This window comes from Poecilia reticulata, chromosome 16 (genome assembly GCF_904066995.2).
Source record: "Poecilia reticulata chromosome 16, P_reticulata-male-v2, whole genome shotgun sequence".
Lineage (NCBI taxonomy): Eukaryota > Metazoa > Chordata > Actinopteri > Cyprinodontiformes > Poeciliidae > Poecilia > Poecilia reticulata.
In genome coordinates, this window is record NC_088845.1 from 28,534,102 (window position 1) to 28,555,051 (window position 20,950).

At 38.4% G+C, this 20,950-nt stretch overlaps 1 protein-coding gene across 2 annotated transcripts in view; it reads left to right on the top strand.

The window, feature by feature from the left end:
• The window catches only part of me1 (malic enzyme 1, NADP(+)-dependent, cytosolic), a 90,634-nt gene that overhangs the window by 52,025 nt on the left and 17,659 nt on the right, over positions 1-20,950 (top strand). For both annotated transcript variants that reach the window (XM_008431900.3, XM_081597236.1), the window contains 2 exons: positions 12,658-12,733; positions 15,545-15,706. In XM_008431900.3, coding sequence (XP_008430122.1) covers positions 12,658-12,733; positions 15,545-15,706 — 238 coding nt within the window. The remainder of the gene's footprint in view (positions 1-12,657; positions 12,734-15,544; positions 15,707-20,950) is intronic.

The following is a 20,950-nucleotide window of genomic DNA, read 5'->3' on the forward strand; positions in this document are numbered from 1 at the left end:
TAATGCTGAACCGCTAAACACATAAAAATATAGCTAAAGTAAAACTTCTAAATGCATAAAAATGAGCAAAAGCCAAACCACTAAAGAACGCTAACCATTAAGATCTAACATCTTCAACTCCTTCCCGTTGACGGCTGGTGTGAGACTCGCAAACAGCAAAGTTTGTTTAGTTTTGGAGTCTGACTTTGCTAAATATTATTACTCTGAAGTTGTATGAATAGGATGACCAAAATCGAAAAGATATCATGTGACATAATGTTCACCCAAGTCATGTAAACTTGCAACATTTTATGGAAAAATTTTATTTAGTAGGCTCAAAAACATCATCCTGAAATTTTTCCAACAAATACTTACGCTGTGAGGATCCACTGTTCCTTATGGGACTCAAATCCCATACCCCACAAGAAGAGGTGCTGGTTTGGGGTTAGGTTTAGGACTAGGGTGTGAATTGAGTTTAGGTTTAAGTTAGGATTAGGGTACAAAAATGAATGAACATCAGTGCAAAGTCCTTTTTAAACCTTGTGCATGCGAGGACTGAGGCAAACGTAGAGGACTGTGGCAAATGATACAAGTTTTACGGGTGTGGGGTCAGTTGGACCCCATTTGTAAACACAATGGTTAAGACAGAACATACTACGTGTGTACGTGTATGGTTGTTTAAACAAATGTAAATTTCACCCTTAAAACAAATTATTTTCCCTTCAGATCAATTTGCAGATGTTTTTTTTTTTGTTTTGTTTTTCATGGAGCAAACCAGTTCAAAATTGGGTCTGCCTCAAGTTGAAATGAGACCCTCCTTAATACTGATAAGAGCAAAGTCAACAGAGTGTTCATTAATCACTGCTTTTATATCTGTTCTTCCATAAAACTGCATGCCAGGAAACATGAGCTTTAGCAGCAGTCAGTGTTTCCTATATGTTGCCTGAATGAGGTATTTTTCCCTTTTAAAAAGTGTGTAAAGAGAATTAAAAAGCACCGTATGACTGATCCAATGGGTGTTGTCATAGCTGTGCCTGAAAAGTTCAAATTCAATACGGCCTCCGCACAAAGAAAAAGAAGAAAAATCAGGAGAGTTGCAGAAACAAACATGTTGGTTCATTTTGTGTTGCATTAGTGCTGCCACAATGCATATTTTTGAACGTGCTCTTAAAGTCCAACTCCATAAAAGGGAGAGAAATCTGCTGCCGGGTTTGGATCACTGATGGTGGTTAGCCTGGTCTCTGACCACAACAATTAGCAAATCCCCCAGTTTTCCGACTTGAAAGTGGACCTCACTCAATTTGCATGTGATGTCATTAAAATAAATTAGATCTTCCGAGGCAAGTGAAGCGCAGCATTAGTGTTGATGTAGTCCTCTCCAGGAGTCAAAAAAGGACCCCGGATGACTTGCCTTAGACTCTCTTTGAAGTGTTTTTATGATGTGTGACCTGATGTCCGTTTAGGAGAACTGAACATTTACTTTGATTTCAGGCTCCGTCCTGCTCCAGTCAGAGTTTCTGTTACTTTGTTAGACACATAAAAGCCTTTTGAAGTCGATGATGGGAATGGTGACTTTATAAATAAAAGTTTGGAGTTGGATGTGATCTGTGCTCAATCAGAAAAGAGCTGCGTTGCTGTCCACATATCCTACATGTCTCTGACCATGGTGAGCAATTTTGAAGTGAGATTTTGCAAAAAAGTTTGAATATCTTACCTACAAGAGATAACTCATAGAGTCTTCATTTAGTATTAATCTAGATTAGTTGGTGAACAGGATGGAGCTAAGTGGAGCCAAGACAAAATTGACCATCTATCGTCAAGCAAATCCATCAAGGTGACTTGTGCAAACACTATTTTCTAAAGTTTGAAACTGTCAGCATGTCTGGGTTAGATGATTATTTACAGAAAAAATTATTATTTGCACAGGAAGTGGCGGTAGGATCATTGGTAGCTACCAGTGATCTTCCTGTGTGAAACACAAGCTGATAGCGAAAGACACAAGACTCTTGGAGTCAGAGCAATGGTCTGAAATGTAAAAAAAAAAAAGTGTCAAAGGCAAATACATCTCTATAAAAAAATGAAGAGACCACCTAAAATGATCAGTTTCTCTGATTTTAGTCTTTATAGGTAAATGTTTGAGTAAAATGAATGACTCAGTGTGCCAGCCACCCTCTGCACACTGTCACCAGCATCCAGGAAAGCAGATTCAGTAGGAGACTGCTTCTCTGCAGGACCGACAGACTGAGAAACTATAGGGCCGGGCTGTTAATGTACTAAAAAATAATAATAAATAAATAAACATTAGGTGTTTGATGTATTGGTGCTGTGTGGGAGACGGGAACTACAAGTTCCGTCAGGGAAAATCCCAAAGGGTTTAATAAAGTTTCTATCTTTAGTTTTTTTATTCTACCAGTTCATATTCATCAGTTCATATTCATTTAGAAACAACAATATTAATGTTTTAACTCAAGAAGAAATGAGAAATCAATATTTGGTGGAATAACCATGAGGTTTTCAGTTCAGTGCAGTGGTCTCCTAATTTTTTCCAGAGTTGTATGTTATGGCAAAAATGTAAGTGTTTTTTAAATAGATTTTTTTGAACTCCTGTCCCATTCGTAACCCACGGTTTTTGTGTAAATCCTCATTATCCTCGGTGCACATAACCATCTAATTCAAACCTGACAAGAGTTACGTTTTTTAAAGTGGTGTTTGTTTTGGTTTTTTAAGTGGTTAGCTTCAATCTGCGGGACAGACTTCCTAAAAACAATCCCTTTTACCAAGGAGCCATAATGCCTGAAGTATCATGATGAGTCATCTCTTTGCGACCCACATCCAAATCGAAGCAAAAACCTGTTGATCCATTGGAGCAAATCTTTCTTAGAAGACATTGAATAAAACAACATAATCAGATCCGAAAATAACTTGGGATGAATAAAACCATAATGAAGTAGTTTGTTTGCCGATTTTAAGCATTGGCTTGAGACATTTAATGACCTCATAAACTTTTTCCTTCAGTTGGTTTCAGGTTTCGACCGTCTCAATGTTCCACATTCTCCAATCCCGATGTAAATTTAAAGGCCATCTTTTAGCAAACTAAAATGCTTTTGAGAACATAAACATGTGGGGCTCCTGACCTTTTTACCTATTAATCTACAGTAAAGTATATACTGGTTTTTCATTTACATTCTCACTTGGTGTCATATACTCCATGAGTTATCTCCTTAGTGGTAGACAGTGAAAAATTTGATACTCTGAAAGCTCTTTTCCATCTGCTTCATAGTGGACGCTAACAGCTACCCTGCTGCCACCTCAGACAATCTGAAAAGGAAATCCATATTTTTGTCTGACTGTCACTGACAATGTCATAGACCATGAATCATTGTCATTCAGTTAGTGCTCAACTTTTTACAAGAGGTCTAGCTTTTCCATCATTGTCTGTTGTTTTACTTTTAAAACTACGAGAGTTATTTGTATTTGGGCTGATGCAAACGTACCCACGATGCATTGTCAAACCAACGCTGGAAGCACAAAGCGGCATTCAACCAACCTCGGTCTTTACTTGAGGAACGACCGGTTTCCTCCGAATGCCACGTCACATCCCACACCAAACATTACTGACGTGCCTCAAATGTCACCGCGGCGTGTGAGCCAGAAGGGAGATGAGTGGAAAAACTGGGCGCAGACGTCCGAATCTCATCTATTAACCAGCTGGGTTCATCAGGTCCATCCCTTTTTATTCCTTTTGCAAGACATTTGGACCAGAACAGACCTTTTCCTGAAGGTTCTCAGTCCTGAGTTCACGCAGAGAAACTGCCACTATGGAAGACAAATTAGAGAAGTCTATTGTCTCACTTCCTTCTCTTGCTTTTTTTGTGCCACCTGTAGGTTGTGGTCTTTTCATGCACTTTTGTCTCATCGTATTAACCTAAATGAGCAACGGTCAGTCGTCTTTGGTGAACTATTTTCTCATTCCTCTTGAATTCCCTGCAGTTACCCGCTTCCCAAAGCTTGGAAAAGCTTTCTAAAGGTCTGTGAGTGTGAATGTCTTCAGTGGGCTGCAGTGGAATGAGGTGGGAGCTGGGTTATGGTTTTCTCAGGCCAATGCCTGGAAGTGGCATTCGCTTGGTGTGCAAAGACGAGGATATCTAAGCAACATGTTGAAACCTCATTATATAATGGAATCCTGTTAAACCCTCTTAGAAGAGGAGAGGATTGTATCTCTAGAAGGCCATGCTGCACAATGAAAAGAGGGCGTGAAGCAAAAGGAAAGTGAATCAGTGGAAATTTTCTCTCTGTCGTTTTTCATTTTGAAGTGACAATAACTAAAATGACTGGGTATTTGCCTTTTTAGTGTGTTGAGAAATTCCCAGAAAAATACCCACACCTAGCACTTCTCTTAATCCCTTTTCCCCCTTCAGTTTTTCTTCCCCGATTGAACTATAATAGACATAATGGACAGAGATGAAATGCTGGATTATGGGTACATATAATAAGTGTGTTGCTGATGCAAGATTGTTCCCCAAACTCATTTTTGTGTTCATACAAAGCTCTGTTGCATGTTTGGTTTCCTTCTTATTGTGGTATTTTCAATCTAAACAGAGTTTGTGTCAACTGAAACTGCTGCAGGAATGTGACTTTTCTTTTCTTTCTTTCTTTTTTTCAAACCACCATGCCAGACCCCATGTTATTGCTGAGTTTTATTTTGTTTCTGCTGTATTGGTTCTGTCAGCTGCTTGGCTGACGGAATCGTAGCTTCTGCGTGTTTTTGCAAAGCTAGCCTAATTCAATCTTAGGCTTCTGTTGAAGGCCTCTTAATGAAAACAAAAGAGTTACGTGCCAGTTTTCTGTGTGTGTGTGTGTGTGTGTGATGATTTACAGCCAAATTATGTAGCCATATGTCTTGCCTTGCAAAAGTATTACTTTCTCTTGAACTATTCACACATCAATACAAGGGCTACATGTCAGCATGCTATATTTTAAGTATGCAAATTCTGCATAACCATAATATTTTTGGTCTGTTGGATAGACTTTCACTGCCCTTGATTCCCTCATTTGATGGTTACTTTCAATAAACATGATGCTAAAGATGTTCAGCAATATCATTACAATTACATTTATTCCGCCTCCATGTTTCATTATGTCAGATTAATGTGTAGTGTCAGCTTTTCACCACACATAATGTTTATGTGTTATGTGATCAGAGCTTTTCCTTCCACATGTTCGCCATGTTTTCAGTGTCATTTGCATCACTGGTAATATTTTCAACAAACGCGCTAAGGCCAGAATAACTTCAAGTGGTAAAGTCAAAAGTGGTGTCGTGAAATGAGCAAAGTCTCAGGTTTTCCATCGGGACCTACGTCTTCTGTTTTGTTATTGTTGTGTTTTCTTAATTTGTACCAGATGTTATTGTGTTTTGAAATTTGTAGTTGTTTAGCGAATTGTTGAAGTGGTTTGCACCTCAGGGACACCGTAGGGTTTTGCCACTGTTTGTTTACTAATCTTTAAAGTAAGATGGGGGTTAAGACAAATCCCTGCCACTGTTTTCCAGAGCTCTCTTTTTGTAAAAATGTCTGCAAAATCTGCATATTTTACCTTCCACTTCACAATTTATGGGCTACCTCATAATGGTCTATCACATAATATCCCAATAAAGTTAATTGAAACTGGTGGTTGTGAAGTGCGCCAGAATGAATGACTTCTCCTTTCACTGCTGAACACCATTAATTTATTAAATTGCAGCTAAGGAAGCATGAAAGTGGAAACCAGCAGTTTTATGGCATAAATATTGGGCTGTCGTTCTCTTTTTCTACAACCTGTGGTTAGATACCATGTCCAGACATAGAGCTGTCTCCATGAAGGTGCTTTGAATGTCTGTGCTCAGATTCTGGTCAGATTTATTACAGTTAAATGACCTGCACCAAAGTCTGTCATTAATGGGATGAAGGGAAAACAATCAGATTGAAATATAATACAGAGGAAGTAATCAAAAGTTTGCGAAGGAAATAGTTTTGGCCAATTTGACAGAGGTCATTCCTGTTAGCAGAACTTTCCATGACACCAAAGTAGGCAAGCATATTTAAAATAGACATTTGTCCTTTTATAAATGAAAATTGGCTTAAGAGTCAACAATTCTGAACATCCCTGGACCAATAATGTTTTAATTATGATAAACATTATTCCCTGCATTTTTAAATAGATAGAGACCACACTCTACTTATTTCTGACATTAAACTTTGGCTGGAACAAGTCTCATTTAAATTCTTCTTTTCTTTTTAAGCCTTTGTGTTTATTTTGAATCATCATTTAAACTCTAACCAAGGTAAATAATCCCCTGTAATGAAATTCAAATTAATAATCTCCTGTTAATGAAAACTGCCTTCTTGCAAGAGCCTGCTGAACTTCCTTGGCTTAATAAAATGAAACCTTAAACATCCCGACAACTGGTCTTTAAGCTGGATCTAGTGTGTTAATTTTGGAAGGATGATCCTGTTTGAACTACTTTCCAAAAGCCAGAGATATCCACCAGGGGGTTCTCCCCCGCCGAATAAAATCGATTCTCTCACTAGCGTATTTTGGACGTCTGTCAACTTTTATATACCAAGGGCCTTGCACTGTGCTTGACACCACATTGTAATGGAAAGCCAGTACAAAGCACACTTCTGAACATAGAGATTCTCTATTAGTTTCTTTGTAATGGCAACAGTTGTTTGTGTGTAGGATTAATTCACAATCCATGCATTTAATCTACCGGTCTCTTTTCCTTCCAGACAATCCAGTTTTCAAATATGCATCACCAACACAATCAGGGCTGTAGAAAGGACAACACAAGAAGGGAATGCTTTAAAACTTTCAATACAGATTTTGTCAGAAGGATTTCGTGAAAGTGGTAAACCAGTTGGGGAGGATTTCAGTCGACTGTCTCTAGAACAGAAGGTCCATGAAGAGTGTGAGAAACAGAACTGATTTAAGGTGCATTCACACCAGCCCCAGTCCGCTTTAATAAAACTAGTTACTTTGTCTAGAATGTCTGGTTTGTTTGGGGAGGTGTGAATGAGCAATCAAACTCTGATGGGGACCAAAAAAAGCAAACTCTGGTCCACCTACAAACCTAGGTCTCAGTTCAGTTAGAGTGAACTTCGCTACTATTCGAATGCGCATCTGGATGTAAGCAGACCAGAGACCACTCCAAAACCAGGAAGTAGACTACAGCACAGGGCATTCTGGTTTTAAATACAACCAAAATAAACCTGAGTGTCCACCGCCAGCTGGAGAAATGGGCCGTGGTCTTTTGCCAATGATAAGAGTAATCCTACAGCTGCTAAAATCTGATGCCACTTAATTTTTCTTTACAGTTTGTGAAAAGAGAATTTGCGTCCGTGTCTTCTTCAGAGGTTTTTGTGTTGTTTCCTTCAGTGGTTCTTAGTGCAACGCCACCACAGGTGAAGGAGGAAACAGGTTGTTCAAAGGGTTTAGTTCATTTGACAGTGCAATGTGATTGCAAACTTCAGCGGCTGAAAATGTAGCAAATGTTGCAATTTTCGTCCCCTGTCAAAACAAGTCTATAGGACTAACAGGTGTGAAAACATGTCATCCAAATATGGGCATGTCTTTAAAAGACCATTGTCTATTGATAATATCTACAGCAGGGTTGGGCAATCCTGGTCCTCGAGGGCCGGTGTCCTGCAACTCTTAGATGTCTCCCTGGTCCAACACACTTGAATCCAACAGCTGAATCACCTCCTAAGTGCAGTCAGGTTCTACAGAGTCCTGCTAATGACCTCATTATTTGACTCAGGTGTGTTGAAGTTGAGACACATCTAAAAGTTGCAGGAGTCCGGCCCTGGAGGCCTGGAGTTGCCCACCCCTGATCTAGAGCAAAGTTCAACCATAAACATAAAAGGACATGAAGTAGGTTTAAACTATCTGCAAATAGTTTATTTGTTGATAATACCTTGGACACCAACAATTAAAAAGAGCAACACATTTTTTAGTATTTCACTATTTTTGAGCATATTTGGTCAGAAAGATGAAAGCGATGGTACAGTTGGACCCAAGATGGTAAGTCAGTGTAGCTTGTCATCTTGGCTTTATTCTTTGACTTGGAGGATTTTGGAGGATTTAGTGCAAGTAAAGGGGGTCAATCAGTTGGGCTTTCTGGACTGCACTCTCGTCCTTAACCCTCCAGTGGTCTTAACGCAACATAAGGAGTGGGGAAAAATGTCATGGTCTTACAGCAAGCAGGTGGTTGTTGTGTCAGATGGCCAATTTCCAAAACCACGGCAAAAAAAAAACCTTGTAAAAGCTTCAAAATACAAAACTTGCGTAATCTAAAACACCCCCATCATTAGGGTTAAAGGTGATGGCTGGTACAAGTCAGGAGCGAGGCAGGATATTTATGTCCAGGCTTGTCTCAGGAGAATGACAACTTAGTTCATGAAAGACCATTCAGTATTGTATTCATTGACCCAAGAATACATGTCACAGCAAAGTCAAATCTACCAAAAAACCGGTGGCCAAAATGTGGTCCAAGTTCTTTTGATCAGTCCATACCAAAGAAGGTGTCTCCCTTCTGTCATCTCAATTGTCATTGTCATGGACCACAGACTAGAATTAAAATGATCTAAATGTATTTTTTTCTCTCTCTAAAGGAGATGTTGAAGACAGAATTTAGAGGAATTGAGACGAGGGCATTATTTCTGTTGACTGACAGGCACAAAACCACTTTCCAAAGCTGCACACTTGGTTTTTTATCACATGCAGTTGGCAAAGATAGACTTAAGACTTGACTTATATTCACCCTCTAAAAACTTGAGGTTTAAAACGGACTGCTGGGTTGGGTCTTGACTCTCAAGAAAACTTGGTATATCTTGTAACCGGGGAGAATGTCTGACATAGCCACAGACTGTTACTCTGACAAAGGGGTTCACATTATCCTGTTAAAGGGTACGTTTGATTTATCAACCAGATGTTCACAGGCCGTGGTCCATTTTTTGCTCATAACAATCATCTCAGGTTAGCTGTAGCTTCATATCACCAACCACACAGATTTCTCTCTGACTGAAATCAGTCAAAAGTGAGGTAATGTCTGATGGAAAAAAAACTTACTTTACGTTTGATGTCCTTGGTCTCTTGCTGTTAAAGGGACAGTGTTGTGTAAAATCTTTTTTCAGCTTTACATTATGTTATGTAATGTTATTCCCTCATCAAAAACACACCTGGAGTGTTGGTTTTATTTTTTTATTTTTTTCATGCATGTTTGAGAAACTTTTTAATCTCCCGTGGCAACCATTCACTTGTGAAAAACACCTAAGTAAACTTAGCGCCTACTTCTTAATGCAATGCTGGTAAAAATGTTTATGCTAAAGGGTTAATAGAGGAGCCATGTTGTGATGACTTCCTGAAGGCGGAGTTTCAGAAAGCCAAGAGTTTTTAAAGAGACAGAGGTTCAATTTCAAGGCATTAAACTGGAAAGTAAAATTTCTTTCAAGTTATTTTTGATATGTAGCATTTTTATATCAACTGATGTAAACATAGTTACTTAATTGTGCTATAAAATGCCACTATATGTCTGGAAAACACAATTCTTCCCCCTTTTAAGATAACGTCATTACCAACAGAGACACATCTGCTGTATTTTTACATGTCGACTTCAAACACATATAAAAAAATCTATGCTGTGATCATCTTTACTGTTAAAAGACTCGCCTACCTGGGTATCAACACCAGCAGACTGTTTTTAAATAAATGTAGAAAATCAACAGCCAGATCCTCTGCTCTCTTCCAGGACACCTGAGACCCTTAAAACATTGTCTGTCATTATGGATTTAGGACCTAATCAGTTAGAGAAACCTTATATCGCACGACTTTGACCTTTCCCACTAATTTCACGCTCTTTTTCAGTGATTGGTGCTCCTGTTGTCAGTGTGCCTTAGACGACACCCAGCAAACCGAGGATTAAGGTTATGAAATTGGTGTGAAGAATGGGCGGCTGGTGGTGTTTAGTGTGGGTGGAGGTCAAAGATGGGAGGTTACTTTCGGGTCACCGGGTTGTTTTTTTTACACTTCATGTTCTCGTTATTATCTTCGTATGAAGAGCGCTTTCCTCACCGGACGTCTACTGTCGATTGTTGCCATTTAATCTGCAAAAGTCAAACATAAAACATCAACGCAAACAGGTGACTGAATCAATCAGCTACTGATTTGTACATTAGTGGATGATGCATTGAACATTGACACCTATGCTAAAATCAAATAAAGTAATGGGATTATGTATGCACAATTCTTCTTCGGTGAGATTGTTACCTTCATAAAAAGCGCTAATGAATTTAAAGCAGCATGAATCCTGACTTAATGAGATGTCTGTAGATTATTAGTGGTGCTAAAGTTCTGAGGGCTTCTCTCAGGTCATAGGTCAGGAGGTTGACAGCAGCCCTAAACATACACACTGGAGGAACATAAGCTAAGAAGGAGGAGCAAATAACTGAAAGGTGAACCCCAAATGTTTTTGGTGAATTTCAAGACAGCACAGATTAGGAATGACTGTCAGTCTGCCTGTCTGATTTGATCTGTCATTTTAGTTTGTTTTTGTTTTTTTCTCCAGCTTTCATTTTTTTGGGGGGGAGTCTTCTTAGCAAGTCTAATGTTGGTGCTGTCTGTAATAATATTAACAACAGTCTTTAACCCCCCTTAAAGAATCAGCGCCACCTGGCAAAGTTTTTTTTTTTTCTTTGCACAGCAGCGTAGAAATGCCAGTGTGGATCGCTGCACAGATAAAGTTTACAATGTAAATAAAGCAAAATGCCAGATGTCTGTGGCCTAGTGACCCTTCTGTGAACTTTGCGGTGGAAGGATAAATTACAGCAGTCAGTGTTTGGTTACTAAAAGTCAATCTCTCTTTCCTTTCCCTCCCTTTGTACATATACCATAACTATTTTCATTTTTCCCCCTTTTTTTTAGTAATAGTTTATGATTCATCTTTCCATCCATTTTCTTCACCTGCTTATCGTTTATTAACTGACTAAATCAAAGCAAATCTCCCTTAAGTTCACAATGGGACTTAAAGGAGATTTAAGTCTCACTAAGTCTTAAAACTTAATGAGACTTAAGACTTAAGTCTTGAGTTAATTGCAACACATTTTTGTCAAAATCCAAACAAACTTTGTTCACTGCTGAATAAAGGTAAAATATGTAAACATTTTTGTTTTTCTCTTGACTGAGACGTACCAACATTGTTACTTTAAATATGTTTACCAAACCATCATTTCTGGTTGCTATTACACCTCGAGCATATAGCATTAGTATCAATTTATTTTCAAAAACACTGCAAATCACCATATTTAAAAAAAAATCTAATAGTTATTAAGTTGAACCTTTCACTTTTGCTAACATAGAAGCACAAAAAAAAAAAACTTTATCCTGGGCAGTACTTCTGTTTATTTCTTCTTTCTTTCTTTATTTTTTTTAAAGAAACAGTTCTCGGTTTTTATTAAAAACTTAATTTCAAACATGTAAGGCCTAATTAAATCAACAACCCTGAACACAACACTAAATTTTAATTAACTATTAAACTGATCAAATGTAACTTACTACAGCAACTAGTAGTCATAACAGGGTTGCCTATTTCTAAGCTTACTTGCATATATCTATATATATCTATATAGATATATATATGTAAGGACTGATTTAGAACCCAAATTCTTCCGGTTTGTACCTTTTTAAAACATAAAAAGGCGTAAGCTTCTCTAATGGCCTCAGGTGTGTTTGACCTGCACAATCAATTAGAGGAGACATTCGGTTTTTCCTGCAAAGCAAACATGCCAGAGCCTCGGGCCGCTGTCGCTCTTTACAATCTGTGACCTCTGAGTTTAACCGGAGTCACATGATTCTTACTAACAAACACAAACATCTGAAGTTGAATCAATTTTTTACTGTTGAAAGTCTTAAACTTGCCAGAATCATATATTAAAGCTGTTCTTTGTGCTTGCAGGTTGTAGTTCACCTGAAACTACCACCTGTTGTTACCTCAGCTCAGCGTTTTAGCGTGGCATGTTTGTGGCTTGTTTCTTACCCCCCTGTATTTCCTTTCAAGATTTATTTTGATTTGCTTTATTTGTGCTTACCAGTAGTGACCCGAGATCTACTAAATTATCAAAAAATGTCAGTACTTTTTCGCAAAATTCTAAGACAATGCGAGCATTAGACTGGAATAATGCTGCCTGTTTTTTTTTCTCACCCTCGGAGAATAACTGTTTTCCTTCAAGTTGTCTTGGATCAAAGGACATGGATGCTACTGAGGAGGGTAATAAAGGAGGGAAGATTCTTTTAAAGGGTGTGATTCTAAGCTAAATGAATATTTTGAATTGTCTCGGTGTCTTAAACACAGTTCTTAGGGGTCCTGAGCTCTGGGATCAGCACTTAAGTCGCACTTAGGTGCCATCAGAATTTAATAAAGTTTTGGTCAAACAAAGAAAACCTGTGGGAAAAACATCAGCTTAACATCAGTCTCCGAGGTTAAAGCTGCTTCTCACTCAAAGCTCAGAAGGAGCAGTGTGCTACTTTTGTGTTGCATCTAATGTTTAAGGGATACGCAGCACTTTTTACAAAAAACAAACCCAGAAAGTGACAAAACCACGTTGTCAGAAAGGAAGCTGAAGTTTCTGTATTTTTGTGTGATTTCAGGGGGCTTTTCATCACTGTTCACGACCGAGGGCACATTGCTTCAATTCTCCAAAACTGGCCAGAAAAGGACATAAAGGTAAACCTTTGACTTGGAAGTTTTTTCATGTTTTTGTGTGCTGAACTCAAACCAAAGTGCATCACAGAATGTTGTTTTTGAAACCAATTACAGGCAAAAAGTGGAACTTTTTAATCTCATGGATTTATTGATCAGAACTAATTAATGGCAACTGATCAATTTTGATATATAACAGTGGGTGCCATAGGAAAAATACACAAAAATAATGCAGCCAAAATTCAACTGCAGAGAAGCAATGACCCATGGAACCAGTAATTAGTCATATCCCTGCAAAAAGCAAATCCCACGATATTGGAAATGAATCATTTTTCCCAACTTTTTTTTTTCATAAAAGCAATATGGCTTCCTGCCAAGGGTGTCAAAGTGCTCAGTTATGGGTCAACAAACAAACAAAAAACATTTTGTCACTTCTCGCAAGAATAACTGTTCGGATGGTTCACATTCAGTCCATGTCGACAGAACACTGTACAACACTGTCAACTTGCAAACAACATTAAAGTACTTGATTAAACTCCTATTTTGCTAAATTAAAAGTCTATTTCACTATTTTTCTTGAAGTAAATATGTTTTTGTTTTTTGTTTTTATACCTAAATTAGACAATTCTACTCTGAACAGGGATTCCTTTAAAAAAAAGTTTGAGAATTATGGAAATGTTATCTCTCTCTCATTCACATCAGGGTGACCTTAAACTGAGATTGGTCAACCCTAGACTGATTTCTGCTGCTCCAGAGTAAAGCTCAACGGTCTCTTCCCCTCTTTGCACTTCATAAATAAAAAGGCGTCGCGCTCTCAGCAGCCTGACGACACCACCAGGCATTCCTCGCATGTCGGCTGAACCCGCAGCCGCAGCCACCTGTTCACAGCTGTCAACAGCAAGGCATTTACTGTACCTGAGCTCTGCTAATGCTGCTGCGCGTTCTCAAGGTGGTCTTATCGTAACCTCAGTCGGTACGTCCTACTTTCAACATTTCACAAAGGAGCCAAGGTTGTCATTCTCTTATGAGCCGAGCCCGAGCCGCTACTGGAACGTATCAGCAAGATTTGGCAAGATGGGAGAAGAGAAAACAGCATGGAAACTAATCAAGCACACTCAAAAATTGCAAGATTTTTGGAGGAAAAAAGCTGTCAAAGAGTCAGTGACACTTTTTGTAAAAGTGTAAAAGTTTCCTTTTCTAACGTCAGGCGTTACATAAACGATATGTGTAAAGCAGTAGAGGAAAGTTTATTGATTAAATTTGGTGCTCTCACTGAGCAGGGTTTGCTCTAGGATCCATAGTGTAAAAGTTCATATTTGTTCAAACATGGCAAAATAAAGAAACAAAAATTGTATTTTGCAGCATTAAGTATAAAGATTATCCACCCATTTCTATCAATTGTATCCATTGTATTTATTCCAGATTCAATAAAAATAATAGTAGGTGTCGGCTTGTGTACGGAGCATTAAAAGCAAGCTAAATTGTAAAAAAATAAAATAAAATAAAGAACAGCTCTGAGACTGGAGTCCTGCCGTTCACAACAAAGAGAATAAAATCACTCGTGAACGATACATCTATACGCTCTACAGTACGTGTCAAAGTTGAGGCCCGTGTGCCAGATGTGACCCGCCGTAACATTTTATGTGGCCTTTTGCAAAAAATCTGCATAACTTACTTAAAGTTCAAACAAAATTCGCACAAAATCCACAGATTCCCACATTTTTACTTTTTTATTTTTACAGCAAATATTTCTCAAAATTGGCCAAAAACATCAGATTTGACTGCTGCCTTAGCTTTACTTGATGTCAAGTTGAAGACTGTGATCAACGATTAATAAAAAGTCATGTTTAACATCATACATTAGCACAAATATTATTAAAATTCCTTACAAATACTTCTAAATTAGTACCACAAAATCTGTGATTTTGATGACTACCAAAGACAATCGCAAAATCACAGATGGAGTGATTAGTATGAAAAGATGTTCAATTTGATTTAATTTTAAGAAACACTTACTGAATGCTGAAACAAACAGCTATTTACTGTTTTTTTAACAGTTGAATTGGATTTATCCACACATTCTAACACAAACGGCCCTTTAAGAACATTTAGATTTTTGATATGGCCCAAAATGACACTGACTTTGACACCAACAGGTATGACTTGATTTTCTAGTTAGAAATACCCATTTTCTGAAGTTTTCGGATTTTGCTCCATTTTCCAACAACACTGTGAGATTCTGTCTCAGGAGTGATGTGCTGGAGATGTTTATAAGCCGATCTTCCAAATGTGTTGGAAACCAAAACAAAATGAATAGCCAGTAAAGCCTGGTACGTTAATCAGCTCTGGGCCCCCCACACTCTTCAGATTCACGCTACAACCGTTGCAGCTAGACAGACGGGAGCCGGTGTTAGCAACGCAGCAGTGTGAGTTTTTCCTAAAAGTAAATTTTAATATGTAATGATATTTAATGATCATGGTTATTATAAATGCGTAAATATAGGGTGTTTGCATAAATATATAATTTTTCCCCCTTTTATAACATATATGAAAAAGAAAATGAACGTCATTCTGAAGGTGTGGCGGCATCATCAATTACATGCAGAGGAAACTCTGCTGGGGAAACATGCATGAACATAAAAATTTTTTTTTTTTTTTTTAGGCAAATCAAGACCACTGTTTAATTTGTCGAAATCAAATAGCTTTTTTAAAAAATATGCAAAATATGGATATTAGATTATTTCCTTGTTTTATTTTAGGAGATATGTTAGCTGAGATTTCTAATAGAGGAATGAGTAATGTGGTTTCTGTTCTGACTGTTGTGTTGACTGACAGGCTGTGTGTGTGACGGACGGAGAGAGGATCCTGGGACTAGGAGATTTGGGTTGCCATGGCATGGGCATCCCAGTGGGGAAGCTGGCCCTCTACACGACCTGTGGGGGCATGCCTCCCCAGCAGTGCCTGCCCGTCCTGCTGGATGTCGGCACAGACAACCAGGTAAGCAGTGACGTCTCAAAAATGAGACACGATGTTAAAAATTCAACGCAAATCAAAGTCTGAGAAGTGTGCGCTTTTATTCAGCCCTCTCTACTTGAACACCCTAAACATAATCCAGTTTTATTCAGAATTCAACAATCTAACAATGCAGTTTTAGACTACCTCCTCCCTTAATAAAAGAATAATTTCAAAACTGCTTATTTGAATTCACTCAAATTGTCTTTGCCTGATTATTAAAGATGTCTTTGCTGATCTGATGGGGGAAACTAATCCAAACACTAATGTATATTATACGTTTGACAAGGCTATAGTTGTTTTAAAAAGAAGTAAAGTTATTATTCCTCCTTAGTCATGTCTCAGAGGTCAGCCAAGTGTAGCTAACACATTTCACAGTTTACAATCAGGAAACACTCTGTGCTTTGGTGAGGTAAGCATCTCTACCCATGCCAGTTGGGAAAGTACCTTTTTTTCTCTGCCGGTCTGGGCTGAAAAGCAGCTTGGAGAGCTGTAGTCATGTCGCTAATTGGTTAATTTTTTATTTTGTATGCCGTCCTCTGGGTTAAGGCAACAGACAGTTTTTCATCAATCATAAGGTCACAATCTGATGGAACTTTCCCATTGATCATTTAATTAGTATTTGGCTTACAGGAAATGTTTCCATTTCAGCCATAAAAATACTAGCATATTACCAAAAAAAAACAAAGCACACAAAAGATATAATAGTCAGTTGTTTTAAAGGTGTTCAAATTTAATTGAGAGTAAAATTGTTCATTGGTCTGCCAAATCCTCCACTTCAGCTTTTAATCTTTACAGTCCCCCCTGTTGTTGAAAATGGGTGCGGGTTGGAGTACCCCCTCTCTTCTTTTTTTTTTGATGAAATTTAAAGTTTTTGATTGTTGATTCAATGTTGCATGACTCTGTGTTTTTGTGTTTAATGATGCAAATCACTTTGAAATGCCTTGCTGCTGAAATGTGCTATACAAATAAAATTTGATTGATTGATACAGCATTTGCAGTAACTCTGCTGCAACTGTTGACCTCTTTCTTTATGGACCTCTTTATCGCCATTTCCTCAGGTCCATAGACACAATGCAAATTTAACTTATGATAGCAAAACTTTTAATTCTGTTTATCAAACAAAAAATAAATACTGTAAGGATGTTTTTTATATACATGAAATATGAGCTTTGCTCTCAATTTTTTTTTTTACGTCATTAAGAGTTTTTGACATTAGTGTTTGAAAATGCTTGCATAGTGTGTGTCCCATCTTGGATAAAAGTTTAAATCCGATGTATATGGCATCAGGTCATTTTCAGTCATCAGTCAGTTTTTAGTCCTTACCTTTGTGCAGTTCAGATAGACTTCAGGAAAAAGAAATCAAACCACCTCTTAGAAAGAATGAGGAAAGGTTTTGGATCATAAATAAGTGCATGTAATAGTTTCTGTGGCACAGCTGTCTCTCAGGACTTTGATTAAAACCCAACATCTTGGACGTCTTGCACAGGGATAAAAACTAACAGCGCATTAAACCCTGATTAAACACGTTAAAGTTTCCAAAGTTTGAAAACGTTAAAGGGGTATGAATATTTTTGCAAGACACCATGTACACATACATGCAGGCGCACATATTTCTGGCTTTCTGGTTTCTGCCCTGCAAATGCTTATAACTGAGATTTCACTGTATTCTGCCAAGCCCTGGTAGAGGCTTCTTTATTTCTGCCATTCTGAAGGGATGACAAGCTAAATGGGATGTAATTGGATAAATGGAGCCGCTTTGTGAATGTGTGTGTGTGTAGCTCTTCTCGACTAGCCTCATGAAGACAGCAGGCTAGAATGTGGCCTCTTGGTAACCTGCTTCACTCTACAGCCCCGATTCTGGACGCATAATGAGGGAAGAGCAGGAGGGAGGCAGTGGTTGCTTTGGCTAATTATTAAAATGACTGCTATTACAGGATTATGTTTGTCCTTGAGTGGGTGTAGGGATTAATAAAGATGCATGAATACATCCAAGAACTTAAACAGATTTAAACAACGTTGAAGTTTCTTTTCTTCAAACTTATAATTTAAGGTTTTAGGACTTATTTACTTTGTGGCTTTCGCTGGATGAGCCAGGCGGCAGTTTGTCTTAGCAGTAATTGTAAAGTCAGCAGCTGGTTAGCATGTATGTTAGCATTTATATTTTGAGAACAGAGGCACATAGTTATGCAGGAGTTTTTTTGTTGTTTTTCAATGGATATTATAACAACCTTCCTGCATGGAAGATGGAAACCTACGTGTTATGAAGGAGAGCCTGCCTGCCCAGGTACTGAGGAGGTGGTCAATCTGATCAGGGCTGCACAGAATGCGGCATGTTTTGAGGCACAGAGTATCCAGGCACAGTTTTAAAACGGACCATTTTGAAACAATCGCACCACAAATTTTCATTGCTAATCCTCATTCCCTGGATTACAGGAGGGATCATTCACAGCTGCAATTACCCACATAGCAAGTATACCTGAAAATAATAGTGAAGAATAAAAAAATATTAGCCTGACTCCATAGCAACATTTCTAAACTTGGGTGAAGATACTTGTGTGCAGACAATGTTGGATCTGTGGTGCATCATTGAAGCCCAAAGTGGTCATGGAAGTGATGGGAGTGAACCAACCATCCATTAGCCTGTAAAGTGGTTGGTTACTATTGAGTGCATGTCTGGCAAGAAGTTATGGGCAATGCTAGCCAAGGACTTACAGGCAATAGCCAAGGAGTTACGGGCAATGCATGCTGGTGGCTTCGAAAAACAAGCCCCTCTTAGGTAATAACCAAAACAATAACTTTTGTCATCCGACGTTCCATGGTGTTGCCGTTAGCAATCTTTTTCAAACCTAATCTTAGTTTATCTAAGATGTCGATTTTTAACTATATGTTACATTTGAAAACTAACTATATAACCAAAGTAACAAAATCTTTCAGCACTTCCAAAGCTGTAATTTTAACCTCATATTTCATCGTTCCTCAGCCAGTGCAAAATAAATGGCATCTTTCTAGATTTCTCCCTGTCCTTGTGCCCTGCTAGCATTGTCAGATAGAAATTATGAGTGAGACAGGCAGAACTCAGTCTAACATCTTTAGGACCAAGCTCAGCGCAAACATTGGCTCATGAGTGTACCATGTCATCCTGGACAATGTGCTGTTTGTGTGTGGATCACTGATGGGACTTTACAGCTAAAGTTCTTGGCTGTTTTGGATCTCATGACTTCTTGTAACTCTTTGGGTTTCAGTCCAATGTGTAACATTAACTTCTTCACTACTGAAACTTTATCGAGCAGGATGAATAAAGTAATAGATTAAATATTAATATTAACACATCATATCGCTATCCCTAAAGCTGACATTTTGACAATAGTTGCCTTAGTGAGCAAAGATAGCTTTGCCTCTCATGAGAGGTTTAATTTCCAAGAGAAAAGGGCCTGAAGAATAGAAAGGACAGCTCAGTCAAATAACAGAAGATAATCTAGGACAGAAAGACAACTCATGTCAGCAGCTCATCACAGGTCAATGAGATCAGACCACTTTAAAACCACTCAGGGCTTCTTCTCTTTCACCCATGAAGCAGGTTTGGTCCCCATTTCTAAATGAACTCATAGAATCCACCGCCTTTCATCGAGCTTTTCATTCTTTCCCAAGCTCTTGCATCGCTTGTGTTAAATTCTTATTATAATCTCACAATGACATAAAACCAGTTTCCTTGAGAAACGCCGTAATGACACCGCTACATAAATAAATTTTACTTACTTACCAGAAAAAGGCTTCCCCTGCTTTAGTTACCAATGAACTCGGCCAAACCCTCCCTATAACTATCTGTTAAGGACTTGCCAGGAAATGAGTTGCCATCTTTAAATAAATGTCCAGCGTAAGCTCTTTGAGCTGTTCTTGGATGTGCTGACTGTTGACCATGCCATGGAAAGTTTGCTTTATGTCTTCTCAAAGTCATGCCCATCTTCATGGCAGCCTTTAATTTGACATGTCTAGAAGTAAGAGCTGCCTATGCCAGCACGGCATGACTAAGCTGCACAGCATTTCACTGACCTTTTGGACAAAACGTGAACTTTTGTACATCCCAGGTAAACTTTCTCCAGCATGATCCATGTCAAACAAAACCAGTAAGCAATTTAAACTGAGGCCACATTCACCCCAACCCTGTTTACTCCGCTTTAACCAAACTGTGTTTTGTTTGCCTTGAAAGTCTGGTTGTTTTGGAGAGGTCTGAATGTGTAATCGAACACTGACCCTAGCCAGTGTTTGATTACCGTCTATCAGTAATCAAACACTGGTGACCAGAGTTTTTAGGCAAACTCTGGTTCACCTAAAAACCTAGGTGTCGTTTCAGCTGAAGTGAACTCTGGTGTGGTTCAAATGCATATATATGAATGCCAAGAGGACTGGGGACCTGCTTCCTACTCAAAAAGTAGGAAGCAGACTACCGTGCATAGCATTCTGGATAAATGCAATCAAAACAAACACATGTTTGTGCTAATTGGGGAAATGGCTTGTGGTCTTTTGCCAAAAACAAAAGAAAAATCCTACAACTGCAAAAATCTCACACTCTCACGAATGTGTGCTTAGCGTCTTCTTCAGAGGGTTTTGTGTCATTTCATTTTTGGCTGAGCACCACCACATGCAAAGGAGGTGAACAACTTGCTCAAAGGGTTTTAATTGTTTGACAATGCAGTGTGAAAGCAAATCACACCAGCTGAAAATGTAACAAGTGTTGCAATTTTGGTCCACAGTTGAACCAAGTTTACCGGACTATTAGGTGATAAAATACTCTTGATATTACTCTCCCTTTACTGTCATACTCTGAAATTAAATTCTGTGGAAACAACTTCCAACCAGTAAATAGAGTCCATGTTGTTGTAGTTTAATTTCAGTATAAATACAGCTGTTCAGTAAAGGCCTTAGAGGTCTGTTAGAGAACATGGGGAACAAACATCATGGAGAACAAGGAAGAAAGTAGACAGGTCAGGAAGAAAGTTGTAGAGGCATCTAAAGTAGGGTTAGGATTTAAGATAACTTCCCAGGTGTTGGAGTTAGCGCTATATCATCCAGAAATGTAATGCTAACCTAACAAGCAGTACATGGTAACGGGCCATGTACATTGATCATTGATCATGCTTTATACCTTTTGGACAGAGTTGGTTTAAAAACAAACAGAACTCAACAGTCAAGCTGGAAATGCATGGTGTTGGTCTCATTATACTGTGC